We start from the raw sequence: 17,425 nt of genomic DNA, 5'->3' as shown, positions 1-17,425 counted from the left end.
ATTGTAACCGACGTTTAAAAATAGGCGTAAGAACATTTACTGTCTAAATTGATCTTTAAAAAGGAAAGTATCATTATAATAACAAAAAGAGTTGCCATTGCTAATAAATGTTACCGAAAATTATTCGAGCATAAAAATTTAGATTAGAAATTCAATAATGAAGCTTGTTAAGTATTCAGCGTTCACATTTTATTTTTAGAAAAGCTGATAACGAAGGCTAGTAAACTAGAAGATCAGTATGAACTGAAAAAAGCTGAATCAGCAAAAAAAGCGTTTTTTTCATTTTATTTTTATTTTAGTCATTAAAACTTTATTCTTTGATAAATTTTTTATATGTTTTGTTAAGGTGGTTAGGGATATGATATTTTTATAAATAAAAAATAAATAAAAGCTGTAAATAAAAATTCTGACTCAACTTTTTCAGCTCAGACTGATCTTGAAGTGTACTGTAGTCTGTACTGTACTCTACGATAATGAGTAAATATGAATTTATTTCTTGAATCATAGTTTTTAAGTTTATAAAAAAATCCAAATAGAATTGTGAAATTTGAAAAAAAAAAATCGAGGAAAGGTTTTTAAATTTATTAGATGATTTAAATTAAAGAAATATTTTAAAAAGAAGATTTAATTTTTTTTAAGATGCTTGACAAAGAATTTAAAACATTAGCACTTTTTTTAACTGTTATTAAACTACTGAAATTATTTCAAATTACTTTGTTTAAAAAACTATTAAATTTTGAATTGAATGGTTAAGCTCATATTTATTTTTACACGATTTCTTTTAATAAGTCTCTCTTGACTCTTGATAAACTTTTATGCAAGTTTTAGAAAAGGTAATTTTCTTACGCCTGACTAATCTAGACTGTAATTCAAAAGTACTCTCTTAATTGTTAATGCAACCATGGGGTTGATTGATGACTGCATTGAATGCTTTTCAACAAGATGTTTCTATGAAGTTCTTAAAATATCTAAAGATGCAGTAGATACACAAATAAAAAAATCTTATAGAAAAATATCTTTAAAAGTTCATCCAGATAGAGCTTTAGCAACTGATAAAGAACTAGCAACTACTAAGTTTCAGGTAAGTAACTTCATATTTGTTCCATCTTTTTCAACTTTAATTAGAAAGGTTATCAGGATTTCATTCTTCTAAGCTACCTTGTAGTAAAAATTGAACATTAAAAACCTCAAATTTTGTTTTTAGCTTGATGACCAAAAGCGATTTTTCACACCAGGTCTTTTGACCATATTTATAAGAAATGTTTTTCTGTTTGACAAACTTGTTATTTTTTTAATTAGCACTATATCTTATTTTATATATTTCATGGTTGTCACAAAATATATTGATAGTTGTAAAAGCCCTTATTAAGCAAATAATGAAATATTGAATATCAATACATAAATAATGAACATCAAAATGTGTGCGGACCTTTTGTACTCAATAACCAAAGTATTTAAGTTTTTAAGTCCTTAATTATTATTGTGTTTAGTACTAAAGAGGTATTTGTATCCTCTGACCATGTTATGTACATGGTGTGTTGTATAATAATTATGGTTGCTAAAGGTCAGTAAAAGTCAGGAAATCAGGAAAAGTAAGTAAAAAATAAGTGTTTTTGAAAAAAAAGTCTAGAAAAGTCGGGCAATTTGACAAAATTTAAAACAAATTTAGATTTTGTAGGTTTAAATTTACAAAATGCCATATTTTCTAAAGCCTTCAAGTGTTGAAAAATTAATTAAAAGTCTAATGCCTTAATCTGGTATAAATTAATAAAATATCCTTTGTAAAACTGCAAAATTTTTCTATTAACATATTAAACAACTACCCTACTTGAACAAGCAGTTTTTGTACGCTTTTTAGTATTGATGACCTGTAGCAAGGACACTTCCATAGTGAAACTGTGATATAAACACATAAGTTTAACTAGCATAATTTTAGAATCAAAATGTTTTTTTTATGTAAATAATTGAGTTCTGTATAATTAATCAGTTACTTAAGTATTTTATGTAACAAGTTGATGTGTATACTTTACCTCTTTATAATTTTTTCAAAGTTGTTTAAATTTGTAAAATAAGTTATAAGAGAGATATATGCCATAATTAAATTTACTTATTTGTGTTTTTTGAAATTAACTTGAATTTTTGAAATAAATATGAGTATATTTATTTGTTACAAATTTAATACAAAATGATAAGAAGAAATTTTTTATATAGCAGATATATAGTTTACTTATCTTTTTTTACAGTTACTTAAGTGTATTCTTTTTTAATTGATTTTAATTTAACTATTTTTTATTAAATGGTTTAGATAGTGTTTTATTAAAATAAGTGAACAATTTATATAGGTATTACATGTTTTAGATAAAAAAATTTATTATTAAAAATTATGACCTTCTAGGTAGTTTTAAATTTTTTATGCCAAGTCTGAGTATGTTTTGTTGATAGAGTTGTTTATTAAAAATACATCAATCACACACAGATGGTTTAAATGATGTAATGGAAATTAGATGATCTAATTCCGAAAAAAAAAAAAAAAAAAATTGTTGTATTAACCTAAATAATAATAAGGTTAAAGCTTAAGATAGTTTCAGGAAGTTTTTAGAATAAATTTAAATTAATGAGTTTGATTTAGAAAAGTCAGAAAATTTTAGTAAAAAGTAAGATTTTTTTTCAGTTTGAACTAAGGCAACCGTGAATAACATTGAAAAATGTCAATGTTTTAAGTGTTAACAAGTAGTTATTAGGGCCATCATCAACAGAGTTGAGATGTTTCGCGCCATAAATAATAATTAATGAACTTAAATGCAAGATCAACAACAACAGCATCCGCAACAACCTACAACAAGTTTTGTCCTAATTAGGACTCATCAGGCAGGCATAGTTGCATTAAATTGCTGTTGAGAACTTACTAAACGGGATTAAGTACGAAGTACTGAAGTGCCCGTTTGTGGGCAATGTTGAAAAAATTATGGCTAAATTAATAAACTATTATTGATTGTGAGAAACATCTTAACGCTGTTGATGATGGCTGTAATAACTACTGGTTAAAACTGATAAAACAAGCACAGACTGTAATCTTGCAATAAGCTGACAATTTCTGAAACGTTGGGCTGTGAATGATTTAGCTGGTCAATTTTTTCAACTTTGCCCACAAACGGTCACTACAGTACTTTGTACTTAAAGCCCGCTTGGTTAGGTCTAAACAGCAGTTTCACGCAACTATGCCTGCCTGAAGAGTCCTAATTAGGACAAAACGGGTTGTAGGTTGTCTTGGATGCTGCTGTTGTTGATCTTGTGGTTAAGTTCATTAATTATCAAGTTTAACTTTAAAAGAAATTAGTTGTTAATTTTAGAAAACAGATACTAAATAAGCTAAAGTATTATGTGATACTCTACTTCAGTTTTCAAAAACTATTTGATAATTAATCTTACATTAAAATTGTAAGTTAAAATATAAAACTTCACAAGTAAATAAAAATCTAGATAAAAAAATTTACTTTGTTAATTTTTAGGTGTTGTCAAAAGTTACTAAAATACTGTTGGATAAAGATCAAAGAAGTTTGTATGATGAAACTGGTCAAGTGTTAGATGATTGTGACAATGATGATGTTATAAACTTAAAAAACTGGAACGATTATTTTAAAAGTTTGTATAAGGTGAGATTTGAAATAAATTTTGATAAAATTAAAAATAATAAACTTGAAAATATATGATACAAAAAGTATCATGGCTTTTTAAGTTTCTGTGCACCATGAATTAAATTCTCATCACACTACTGTGATCAATAAACTAACTTAGTTTACGTACCGACTACTGTGGACATTAAAAAAAATACTTGCTTAGCAGTAAAACACAAGTAAACAACATAAGTTAACATATGATTGCCACACACTCAGCAAAACTCCAAATATTTTGAAACTCTATAGAATCTCCTGGAGACTCAAGATATTTCGATCTTTTTTTAAAACTGTGTGACTCAAGACAGTTTTGATTTTTTATAAAAATTTCAGAATAGTTTCAAGATTTTTTACGTCTCAGGATAGATTTTTTCTAGATCTTGAATGAGATTTATTTGATCCATCTTTAATATTTTGTTAGTTGATATACACCCAATTTTATCAAAAAAATGTTTTTTTTTTGATTTTGGTTTGATTAATTAAATTTTTAAAATCTTGCGGCTGGGTAGCTGTCAAATTTGCACGAGTGTTCAAAATTGCTCAAGGAGACAAAATTTCACAAGCGCACAGAATTGCACTAAGATACTTTTGCACTAAGACACTTTTGCACAAAGACACTTTAACACTAGCAGACAATTGTGCTCTGAGAGATTTTTGACGGGTTGAACTTTATTTTTTATAGTTATTTAATAATAATTTTTTTATTTTAATTTTTTTTTGTTATCACTGTTAACCTTAACCCTTATCCTCAGTTGGTAACTTTTTTTCTTTTTTTAATTATTATTATTTTTTAAATAACAATTTTTTTAATATATATATATGTATTTTATACTTTAACTGTTACCTCTAACCCTTACCCTCGATTGGTAGCTTTTTTTTATTCTCTTTTTAATTTTTAATTTTTTTATAATTTATTTTTATTAGTTAGTTTTTTTATCTTGTTTTACTATCACTGTTACCCTTACCCTTGGTCAGTAATGTTTTTTTTTCTGTTTTTTCAGTATATACTTTTTTGTTTTTTTTAATCTTGTGCAATTTTGTGCCCTTGTGCAAATTTGTCTTTGTGCAAAAGTATCTTTGTGCAATTTTGACCAGTTACCCTAGCACTTCAATATTCTTAGAAATAATAACATAGTTTTTTTCTAAACCTGAAATTAATATTTATTATTATTTGAGTATATATTAAACATAAAGTGTTGAGAGATATGAAAATTAATTAATGCTTAAAAATTTTTTATTATACATTATAATTCTAGTTATATTTATAGTTATAATAAGTTAGTTTGTTTTCTACATCTTTAAATCATAGACAAAGTTGTTGGTTATATACACATACAACCTTCCTTTTAGTTGTTAATAAGAAAAATGAACATGAGGTACAAGTAGTTTGAGCCAGAGGCAGTTTTTTTTAAGGATTTGAAAAAAAATCTCAGGATAACTCATGGCAGTTTTTTGGCTCAAAGATTGACAACCCATAAAAATACACTTTTGGTCTTATTTTCACAATTATTTTTATTTTGTTGTTTAAAAAGCTTTGGTTTTTAAGCAACTGACTGCCCTTTAGGTTTTTTTTCTAAATACAAAACAAAGTATTGGAATAAGGTATGACAATAGCAACAATCGAAACTTAAAGAGTATAGGGGGGAGGCCAACTTATTTTTACAAGTTGATCTTGCTTAGTATAGTTTTATCTTGGCTATCAGATATTTTTTACTGCTCAATGAAATTCAAAGTAATTTTTGAGGTATAAGTGATCAAAGTTGGTATGTACAATAGGTTCCTTGTTATTATATGGTGCAAATCAAAAACGTTAAAACAGACTAATCATTAAAAACTTATCTTCTCCTTATTATAACCCAGTTAGTACATAACTTAAATTTAAATAATTTAAAAACTGTTTTTTTCTTACAAACTAAAGTTTTATTAAAAAAATATATTTTAAGTTTTTTATCTAAAATTTATAATTTTATATAAAAATAATATTTTTGAAAATAAAATATTCAAAGTTTTGTAAACTATTTTAGGAATTTTTTTCTAAAAGTTTGCGGTCTTTAACTCAATAAATGAAGAAGAAAAAAGATTTTTAATAAGTTTTGTAAATTTCCAAGAAAATTGACGGTGAAAAAACTTCTCTAGATACATTTGTATTCTATTATTTTTATTATTCTCTTAAAACTGACAATTAATTGCTACTCTGAGCTTTAATATAAAAACAATATAAAATTTTGTAAAATAAGGTTTACTCCCCTATGACCTTAAAACAATTGTTTTCATTTGTTGAATTTAGCATCACAAAAAAACTAATAAATCTGAAAAAAATTAAAAGAAACGACAATAAAGACAACACATAATGGCTTTTTATAGTAAGGGTGGGCAACATTTTTTAACAAAGGACCGGATAATAATAAAATACCTTTTTGTTGAACAGAGTATTTAAATTTAATTTAGTCCATAAGTATTACTCAGCAATTTTGGCTAAATTCTATTTCAGTGTGACCTTTTTTTACTCTTTCAATCTAGATTAAGTTTTACTCTCCATTTTTTAGACCTTTTTTATTTTTGTTTTATTATTATTATTATATTGTTTATTGTGTAATGTTGGACTCAGGCATCAAAACCTGAGCCACTTAAACAGGACACACAAAAAGAGAAAAAGAAAATAAACTTATATTTAAAGTTTTAAGATAAATTATATATATATAAACATAATTTAAATAAAAACACGAAGTTAAACACAATATGATATACAAATGAACTAAATTAAAAATTCAATTCAAAAAATAAAAAAATTTCATAGTATTTAATTTGGATTAGCAGACCAGATTTACAAGTCCCTGGCCACACACTTTTTGGGGGTTAGGTTTAACGTAACTCCATAGGGGGTCCCAACATTTTTTACAAAAAATAACATAGGCTTTTATATTAAAGCTTAATATGTAAATTACAAACCTTTTTTTTATAAAATGTAAAAACTTAAATAAATTTTTGAGATATTAACGCTTAAATAAATTAAAAGTTTATTAAAAATGTATTATCACCTTTACTTGTTGTTTATTGAACAACAAAAAAAGGACTCAAAATATTTGGCGGTCGAACCTGGTGCACCAAAAATCTTTTATGGTTATCAAGTTGCATACCACTTGAATACATTTTAAAGTCTTTTCCAGGACCTTTTTTTGACCTAGAGACCTCAAAATTTCATCAAACATTTCTTTTGTATTTAAAAAGACTTAAAATGTTGGCTTTACAAAAATGTTAGAAAATGAAAGTTATATTAGATATAAAACAAAAAAAAAAATTAAGTGGTTTTTCTTAAATTAATTGTTATAAAAAAAAACCTGCATTAAATTGATTTATATTATAATAATTAACCTACTGTGAAAATTTGAAGAAGATTGGTTAAAAAATGGAGAAGAAGATATAATTTTAATGGAACAGTATTTTTTACTGGTTTTGGTTTGCGCCTTTTAAAAGAAACCTATTGAGGTCATAGACTTTGATTAGGATTTTTTTGTTGAGTTGTTAAAAATGTCTGATTGAAAACTACAAAAAAAGATCAACTTCTTGTAAAAATTAAGGTGGCTCCCCTTGACCTTGGTTTTGTAAACATTTAACAGTCATAAAAACTGCGGGCTGTACGTTGCCCACCCCTATCTTACTTGCAAAGTGCAATTTGAGCCACCTGAAATGTTAATGTATTTTGTTTGTATGCAGTTATGTAAAAACTTCGAAAATAAATGGAAAATGGAAGTATGAGAAATAACTTTAAACAAGGTAGTGTAAGTTGCTCTGCTCACCCTACTACCTCTAGTGTTGCCACTAATGTACTTCTATTAAAACGTTCATTCTAAATAATCACGGCAAACGAAAGTCCCGGGTTCTGCTCTGTTGACTTTTGCTGATGTTTTTGTTGAAAATAACCACAAAAAACTCAAGTTTTAAAAAACTAAATTAGATTAGTATAAACTTGATTCTTTTTATATAATTCTCTGAAATACAATGTAAAAAAACTCATTTAAACAAAAGTTCAAGTTAAAGAACTCTGGTTGTGTATTTGTATTCATATTATATCTATAATCCAAGGTTAATATGTTTCATGAAAAGCTTACTTAAATATTTGTTTAAATAAATTTCTTAAAAATAAGTCAATAGATCAATATTGCAAAACTTTCACTATCTATATTTCCTATATCTCCTTTAGTTATGTTCTCTTGTTTAGTTACACACTATTGCTGTGGACGTAATGTGCGTAGATTCGCGAGAGGTGACTGTAATGTTAAGTTTAAATGTTTTTTATTTGAATTAATTAAACTGATAACTGTGTATTTATTGTTGTATAAATATCAGGGTTGCCAAAAAACCGTGAATTCTGGAAAAACCTGGAATTTGACAATTTAGGACAAAAAAACCTTGAAAAACCTAGAATTTGAGAAATTTTGAAAAAAAAACCTGGAATTTTGAACAATTTTTAGGGTTTTAAGTAGTACAATTTCAATCAATTCTATTGTATTGATAAGTTTTTTTTTGTGATCCTCAAAATTATTTTTCATAAAAAACTATGTTTATATAAGCTTAGATATCTTTTCAATGCTTTTATATTATTTAGCACAGTACTTAACCTGATTTTAAACTAAAAATAGACCCTACAACGTGTAATTTCAAAATTCTGGAGAAAATTTACTGAAAAGATTTGGCAACCCTACTAAATGGAAAGACTAAATATCGGGTCATATAAAAAAAAAATTAGTTAGTGCAAAGAGCATTACTTATAAATAAAGAAGTTTCATTTTTCTAACATGTGCTGTATTTAAAGCTTAAAGTAGGTTAACGGTATCTTTTCAATATTTTTACATTTCTTAACATAGTTTTTAACCTTGAACTTAACTTAAAACTAAAAATAGTCTTAAAAACGTGTACTTTCAAATACTATGGAATAAATTTTTCAAAAACCAATAGAAACTCTGTTAAAATAATTAAAAATTACTTATGTAACTAGGTATGCTTGGATATAAATAATAATAAATCAAAAACATTTTAACTTCAACACCTGTTACTGTGGTTACTACACTTCACCAGTATGATTTACAAAATAAGTTCAAAAAAAAAGTTTATGACAATATTATACACAAATTTCAAACAAAGTTTTTTCAAAAAATGCAACTATCCTGTCTGCAATTTATTCGTTTTGCTTTAGTTACTCCGAATTGTTCGTTTTTATCTTTTCTTTCTTTTCAGTATTATATACACAAAGACCGTTTTAAAAAATATATCTTATGTCTTATTGATTTTAAATAATTTTAATAAATTTAAAACTTTTCATTTTATTTTCATTTGTACTGAAAAATTTAAGGATACACTGTATTTTGTTTAGTTTTTAAAGTTATACATATTAACTCTAATGTTTTCTCAATCTTATATTTTCGTTCGCCTATAACACAGCTAGATATCTCAGATGTTAAAAAGTTTCATGCTGAGTACAGATACTCTGACATAGAAGTTGAAGATTTGAAGCAAAATTATGTTGATATTGAAGGTGATATGAATAAATTATTTGAGTTTCAGCTTTGTAGTGAAATTGATGACGAACCTAGGTTCAGGTATAAAATCTTATTTTTCCTACAAATTTTTAGCTACTTTAAGTTAAGTTAAATTTAAAAAAAGTATTTTTACTGTTGAATTAAGTTAAAAAACCTTAATGTAAAGTATTTTGTTTTTAAAAGAAATGATAAAAGTAAAATTTCAAACGCAAGTTTTTTTTTTTTTGTAAATTAGATTTGGTCATTTAACATCGTTGTTAGATTTCAAAAGTAGCAAAATTTGGAAAAAAAGTATAACTGATTTTGGTTTTACTTTTTCCAAAAAGTAATTTAACTTAAGATTTAATCAATGTTTTTAGAAATTAAGAATAACATTTAAATGAAAGCTTATATTGAATACTGTTGTGTGTAATTAAATACTTAAAACAAAAAAAAATAATTTAATGAGAAAATAGTATTAAACAATTATTAAAAACAAGACTTAATAAAGATATATTTTCATATTTAAAAATTCTATACATATATATGTATATAAATAATGAGAAATGTTTTTCAACAAGAAATATATTACTACCTAGACGCAAAGATTAGTTAATATTGTAAACTGTTTCTATAACTTATTAAATATATCACAATTTAAAAATACAACAAAAACAATCTAGTAAAAAATACGAAAGAATATCCCGAAAAAATGACATTCTTCAACAAATTATTTATTTTTTTGACAAATTGACAAACATTTATAAAGTGGAAAAATAGTTACAATAAACTTTTAAAGAAATACATTACAAAAGGATACAATAAAGCAGAAATTGACGCAATCCATAAAAAAAAAAAAGGTATTTACTACCTTTTTTGACACTTCGATGTAAAAGGTAAAATTTAAAAATAGAACTAAGTGCTGTAATTATCACCATAAATGACCATGAATAAATTTTTCCAAACGAACTAAACTGTAGACTTTTAAATGCTTCTAAATTTCCTTTTAACAAATTTTCTGAATTTAGATTAGACACAACAAATAAAATAACAATAATATATGAAATAAATCATGTGAAAAAACCAATGCCACAAATTTATATTGGTAAAGGATCATACAATGGAGCTGAGATATGAGACACAGTATGAACCTTTTAGCCAAACATAATTAAAATGTCAAAATTGAAAAAATAAGACTAACTTAATTAGTATGATACGTTATGATGTGTATGTTTGTAAAGTTTGTAATAATTCACTCAATAAACTTAATTTTATTTTTTTCTTTGACAATTGGTGCAATTAGCAGTACTGAAAAAAAAAACAGTTTTATGAATATTTTGTTATACTCGAGATAAATATAGCTAGTTACTAGTAATTCAGGCCAGTTTATGGTCAATAAAGGTAAGTTTTTTTCTATTTTGAAAAGTGGTTACTCTGAAACAAACACACGAATACTGTAATATTTAATTATTATGAAAAATATAAATTAAGTATTTATTACTGTCTATATTTATTGTAACAATACTAATAATAATTTTAATGTTTCTTCAGTTAAATTGATTACATTTTTCAATTTAAAATAAGTTGAAACTTTTAATTACTTTTTAAAGATACGAAAGAGAAAGCAAAATCATTATTAAATTCTTCAAGTTAACCTAACTTGTTTTGTTGTCAGTATATTTGATGTAGCTAGTATAGATTTAAAGTTCTCAACACTTATAGTTTTGTTGAACTTAAAGGTTCATGTTTGTATATATTATAGGATACTTATTTTTCAGCTACTTTTGGTTTTCCGGCTGGAAAGAATTTAATGCTCCAAAAATATCATAAAAACAACCTGTGCAAAATTTTAAATGATTTGAAAAAACTTTCACCTTGGCTCCAACTCATTTTTTTAAAAACCACCCCAATGCAAAATGTATGGGATCCAAAAAAATGCGACCTTACAGTTATAAGCTGAAATTTTTTATACATGTGGCTAGTTATCACACAAACACATTGCGAATAATTTTAAACGATTCAAAGAAAGTTTTATGGTAGCATTTCTTGTTTTTTGAAAATAAAAGTTGTAAATTCTAGAAAACATATACAAAGTGAAAAAAAATTACATAAAATCAAGAAATTCAACAGTGAAAATTTTTTAGAATAATTTTAAATTGTTCACAATGTATTTGTGATAATTAGCCACATGTATAAAAAAGGTCGCATTTTTTTGGATCCCATACATTTTGCATTATGGTGGTTTTAAGAAAATCGGTTGGAGCCAAGGTAAAGTTTCTTCAAATCATCTAAATTTTTGCATAGGGTGTTTATATAATACTTCCAAATCAAATTTTTTTTCCAGCTGGAAAACTAATAGTAGCTGAAAAAATAAGCACCTTAATATATTAACATCCTACTGCAGTAATTCATATTTATATATTATGTATAATACTATTCCAGTGGTTATCTACTTATCCGGACATGTTAGGCAAAACTTTTCCTGAAAATATATCCGGATAAGTACAAAAAGTATTTTTTTTTAAATAATATAACTGCTGTATATTATGAAATGCATAATATATAATAAAAGCATTACAGTAAAAGCAAGTAGTAATTGTGAATAAAAGATAATAAAATGATAAATAATAATTTGAGGTAGAACGATATCAGACTTACTAACCTTTTGCAATGATATACGTTTTTTGAGGGTCAAGCAATTAATATCATCATTTCTTATTCAACATGCCCTAAATTTTAGTTTAAAAAAAGATGTTTAAGAAAAAATTAAATTAGATTAACTTAAAAAACAAAAACATATTAATCAAAATGTTAAACATTTAAACCTTTCATTAACTTAAAACAAAATTGAGTGTAAGGTTTAGTAGTATTATTACATCATAATTATGAACTAAATTGCAGAATTTTTAACTACACTGAAAATTTTCTTAAAGCATGGAAGCTTAAATATTTGTATCACAAAAAAATCTATGTGTGTTATAATGAAATATTTTGAATTTTTTTCTCAACTAAAACTGTCCGGATAAGTGGTTAAGCACTGTACTAGTATTCTATTATTATTATTATTGTTCTACTTTAGAAAAATCATTGACGAAGCTATTGAAAAGGGTGAAGTTCCTAGCTTTGATAAATATGTAAATGAAAGTGAAGCGAAAAAGAAAAAAAGAAAAAATAGATGGGTGAAGGAAAGAAAAGAGGCTAAAAAAGCTATCGAAAAAATGGGCGTTTCAGGTGGGTTTCTTACATTTAAGTAAACTACAATCAAGATTCCATGTAAATTTCACAAAGTGAATATTATTTTTTACTTTTGTTCTTCAATAACTTTTATTGCTTTTATACATTCAAGTCTTTTTTTTAACTTCCTTTATTAGTTTAATTTAAACTATGATTTACATATATAGAATATTTTCGCTAAGTAGAACTAGCTTAAATTACATAAACTCTCTTTTACGAAATTTAGTACTAGTTTTAACTTATTTATAAGATTAATTAGTAGTCTGGTATCTAGTTTAAAACTTTTTTTAGTGGATAGTCCACAGTGCCCCCTCTCATTAGAATTTAGCTCAAAAAATCATTACGGAAAATAACCAATAAGTTGTTAGCAATTTTGAGCTAGTAAGATTACAAAATTCAGCATTAATAATAGGTAGAACCTGTTTTTTTTTGCAACAATGTTCATAAACTAAGTATTATGTAAAATTTAATAGCTTCAATAAGTTAATGACAGTAACAATCTTTAAAAAAATTCCTCTATTGATTTTTATAAAAACTAAATAAAAACAAAGCGTTACTATTTAAAGGTCAATTAAACAATGAATAAACCAATGATTTATTTAAGTCAAATTTACTAAGGTAAGTTTACTCAAAATGCAATAATATTTTTGATTTTATTAGTCTTGCCTTCTATAAAGAACATGTTGAACTCATTAATTTTGATCCTTGGCATCTCAAATTTTACCTTAAATTATGTCAAGCAATTAAAGTTTTATGATGGTGTGATCAAACTCTTCTAATAAAGATCAAATTAAAAAAAAAAAACTATTTATACCTCTATAAATATAATAATATTTGTATTATACCTTAGATTGAGTAAGATATAAATTTTCAATTGATTACTAGCTCAAAATTGTTAACAGCTAGGAATTTAAATTTCTTTAGTCCGTTCTATACAAATTTATAGAGAATGAAATAAGCTTAACCATAATGTATGAGTACTGGGGACACATTAGTGCTCGTATTTCATTTTATATTGTTACACAATGTTTGTGACTTAATGAAAATGTCCGATAAGTCACATTGCAAAAAGTTTTATAATAATACAAATGTGTATGATACCATTTTAACCATTTCTTAAACTATTTTTGTAAGATACCATTAAATTAAATATTAGTTTACAAAACTTAGTTTTAAGCAGATTGCCATTTTTACTTGAGGTAAAATTTAAAATAAAGTTAGAGCTTTTCATACAAAAAAAAATTCTTTGTTTATAGATCTACTCTATAAGAACCAATAGTTTTTGTTTAGATTAAATATTCAAATGAATACGTTTTTTAGAAATCTGTAAGTCTAAATAGTTGTATTTGTATGCCATGAGTTGTAAACTTAACTAGTTGATAAGATTCCTTATTAAGTATTTTATTTCAATGATCAATTGAAAATTTACAGTTGATCAATCAAAAGAAGATCTTAGTATGATGATAAAAAACAAGAACAAATCACGTCAAGATAGTTTTCTTGCTGAACTTGAAGCTAAGTATTGTAAACCAAAAAAAAAAGCTAGAAAAAAAGCTTCTTAGTTGTACAAGCTGAAGCAAATTAATTACTTCTTGTATTAGACTAAATGTATTGTGTACAGTGGAAAATGAAAGTATATAAGTTTTTGATTTATAACAAATGTTGTAGCAACATTGACATTAAATATTTAGTTTTGAGATTTGAAAAGTTATAAAAATATCATAAACTCACATTATAATGTCAATTAAGCAACTGTATAAAGTAAATTTTGTATTAGTTAAAAATAAAGTATGTTGTTAATTTTTTTGTGACTTTTTGTGTCAAGTTATTAATTTAAATAGTTTTTTGAACTAATTGTTTATTTTCTTAATGGTAAATAAATAACCATAACTGAACGTTTTTAATAGAATACAATTATTTATAATAAATATTATAGAGATTAGAAATCTACGACTAAATAAATTGATATATTTTTCAAGAATTCATTAGTTAGAAATTGATCAGTAGTATGCTTATTGAATTTTAAAGATAAGTGATCTACCGCACTAAAAAAATTAGTATACGGCTAAATCCGAATCTCGTTTTAAGGTTAGTATCCGGCCGGTTCCGAATCTAACTTTGTAATCAAGGATCCGGCTGGTACCTTTAAATCTCTTAGATTTCCCGTTATATCTACTGTAACTTTGAAAACTACCCTAAAATTCACCTAAGACTAATTTTTTGCTCTTTATTATGCACTCCAGAGTATCTAATAGAAATTTCAAAACCTTCAATATATCTTTAATTTTCTTATTGAAGAAAAAAATTAACGAATAAATTATCAGTGACCTACCAGGTTTTAGATAAGGATTCGGCCGGATCCGATTATTATTTCAAATTAGTATCCGGCCGAATTTGAATAATTTTTTGTAACTAAGATCAGACTGGATCCGGATACAAAAAGACATCTTGCTGAATCTGAATACTAGATACGGTAGATCAGTGCTTCTGAACCTTTCTCTAGTGGCGGAGCTCTTTTATAAAGTTAACTTTTCCGCGGAACCCCCAATTTTAATTTTATTTAAAATGTTGAATTAATGAAAATGTTGAATTAATGTTGAATAAATGTTCTTTTTCAATTTCGAAAGGCTTAGCGGAACCCTAAGGTTCCGCGAAACCCCATTTCAGAAGCACTGCGGTAGATCACTACTTTAAATTAAATTAAAACCTGGACTGTTTTTTTAACTTAAAAAAAAAACTTTTTTTATCTGTCTGGAACAATTTGTCTTTTCGTAACGTGTTTGTATTTAAGTACTCCGTTAAAAAACACTAAGTTGATAGCGTTAAGATAATAAGAAGTAAAAAATTACTATAAAAGCTTTGTATGAAATAAACGTTTTTGATTTTAAAAGTAATCTTTACTTTTTTATTTTAATTTGCATTCATTGTTTCCAACTTTTCAAAACAACTTCTTTTTAGGTTAAGACAAATAACTATTACAACTTCCCAAAAGAAAATATCTGGAGTCGAAAGATAGATAGTGAATTCAATTAGCTTAATAGTAACCGCAGTTAGGAATTTGAACTAAGAAATAGTTCTAGTAAATAAAACCGAATGATACAACCTACTTTAAGTCAAAATTTCAGTCTTATTCAAACTAGCCTTAGGTTTATTGAAAGAAAACAAGCCTGTAAGATATATATGTGTAGAGGAGTTATGTTTAACTTAATAAATTTAAAAAAATGTTTATGAATTATGATTTTTGCTTATTAAAACTCGCTTATAAATTCTTACCAATGTACACAAAGCTGAGTGCATATTTGTAACTTTCAGCTTATTAAAGTTGTGCCTGTTCAAAGAACTATAAAAATTTTTATGGAGCCACATTTACATTTTGTAAAAAAGCCTCGATTGATCCTCTTGCTTAAAAGCTAAGCACTATATATGAAAATTCAGAACTTTTTTTATTCGAAGGCCAGGTTTATGATAAATTTTATTTTGAAAAATCAGTTCCAAAATTTACTTAGTTAATTTTTACTACATTTTAAGAGCTGAAAAACCTTCAAGCAACTTTATATCTCGCTGTTATATTAATTTTAAAGCTAAAGTGAGTTACACTAGGAAACTAAATTACTTGTTGTAGTCTTCTTATAACTCAAACTGTTTGTAAAATTAAAAAAAAAAGTTAATAAGTTTAATTTTAGAATAATCTTTTCTTATAGGAATGCACCAACGTTATGCAAAATTTAAGTATGAGCTAAAGAACAAAAAACGCTAATTAATGAAATAAACAAATAAAAATAATCATAACAGTGTATTTATGAATTAAACGTTTATAAAAAATACAGAATAAATATTAACATCATTTCACTTTTTTATTTAAATTTAAGCTACATTTCTTTCCTATTAGATTTTACATTTTGTAACTTTGGTGATAGTGTACTTTCTTTTCCATTGAAATCTATATTCACCGCATTTAAATATTTAGTTGTTAGTAAGACCACTAAAACTCTTATCTTAAACAGAAGAACCAGACTAAAGTTAAAAACTAACATTTTATTTTGAGGATTTTTACTATAACATTTTTTTAACCATGTTTATGTAGTATTTGAAAATTTAAACAACTTTTCGAATACAAAATACACTGATTCAGTGCGTAAATATCATTATGTACCGGCTTTAATGAAAACTTTTATAAGAAAACTTTTATAAGTTCATAAACTCCAAAAAAATTTCGACTTAAAAAGTGCACAGCTATCGTAGTGAACCACAGTAGTATAACAGTTATAATTGATTTTTTTATAAGGAAAAATGCGAACATTTTGTAAACAAGCCTTCAAGCTAAACCTATTCTATGGTAATAATGTATCAAGAACAAACAAATTTTGATAAAAATAGAAATAATTAACTACTAATAAAGTAAAAAATAACAAATGATAAAAACAGATAGTATAGAAAACTTAATAAAAAATAATATGAATAAAATCTATAACAATAAGCAAAACAATATTATAAATGGAAGTTATAATAGTAGTCAATAAAAAAAAAAACAAGTAACTAATAAACACTAAACATTTCATACTGTGATTACAGTGTTAACCTTATTTTATAATTTTTTTTCTAAATTTCATTAAATTAAAAATTTTAGTAAAAATAGTTGCTAATTTACTCAAATATTGAAGAAATCAAAGATTGTTATTCTAATAACCATTATAATTAAAAAGTTTAGCATTTTTGTAGAAAATTAGTCAATAAATTTTTTTCACTTATCTTTTAGAATACTATGACTCTCTATTTTCATCAGTTAAATTATTTTCATTTTATGTAGTTGTGGGTTAAAAAACTAAATAAAGTTTTAACATTATATTGGTTGCTTAAGGACCAAAATTTTAGTATGTTTAAACTAAAGTTTAAGAAATAGTTTTTCATATGTAAACAAGTGTCTGGTTATTAAAATCAACTTTTAAAAAAGAAGGGTCTCTGAGTTCTGGTTTTAGAATATATATTTAACTAAGGAAAATT

General features: G+C 25.2%; 1 protein-coding gene across 1 annotated transcript; it reads left to right on the top strand.

Moving 5' to 3' along the window:
- Positions 1-901: 901 nt before the first annotated feature.
- Positions 902-14,307, top strand: LOC145838361 (dnaJ homolog subfamily C member 9-like). Its single transcript, XM_082945937.1, has 5 exons — positions 902-1,081; positions 3,510-3,653; positions 9,114-9,271; positions 12,270-12,421; positions 13,856-14,307. The coding sequence occupies exons 1-5, from the start codon at positions 902-904 to the stop codon at positions 13,984-13,986; spliced, it is 765 nt and encodes a 254-aa protein (XP_082802063.1). The 3' UTR covers positions 13,987-14,307.
- The last annotated feature ends 3,118 nt before the right edge of the window (positions 14,308-17,425 follow it).

Source organism: Thalia democratica, chromosome 6, assembly GCF_965202585.1.
Source record: "Thalia democratica chromosome 6, ktThaDemo2.hap1.1, whole genome shotgun sequence".
Lineage (NCBI taxonomy): Eukaryota > Metazoa > Chordata > Thaliacea > Salpida > Salpidae > Thalia > Thalia democratica.
The sequence above is the reverse complement of the archived record's forward strand: the minus strand, read 5'-3'. Positions and strand labels throughout refer to the sequence as shown.

What these genes read in the sequence shown, in the direction of transcription:
- LOC145838361 (XM_082945937.1), top strand. Translation starts at nt 902, where the DNA reads ATGGGGTTGATTGATGACTGCATTGAATGCTTTTCAACAAGATGTTTC. An exon ending in TAGCAACTACTAAGTTTCAG is followed by an intron (nt 1,082 to 3,509) that starts GTAAGTAACTTC and finishes GTTAATTTTTAG; the next exon opens with GTGTTGTCAAAAGTTACTAA. An exon ending in CGAAAAAATGGGCGTTTCAG is followed by an intron (nt 12,422 to 13,855) that starts GTGGGTTTCTTA and finishes GAAAATTTACAG; the next exon opens with TTGATCAATCAAAAGAAGAT.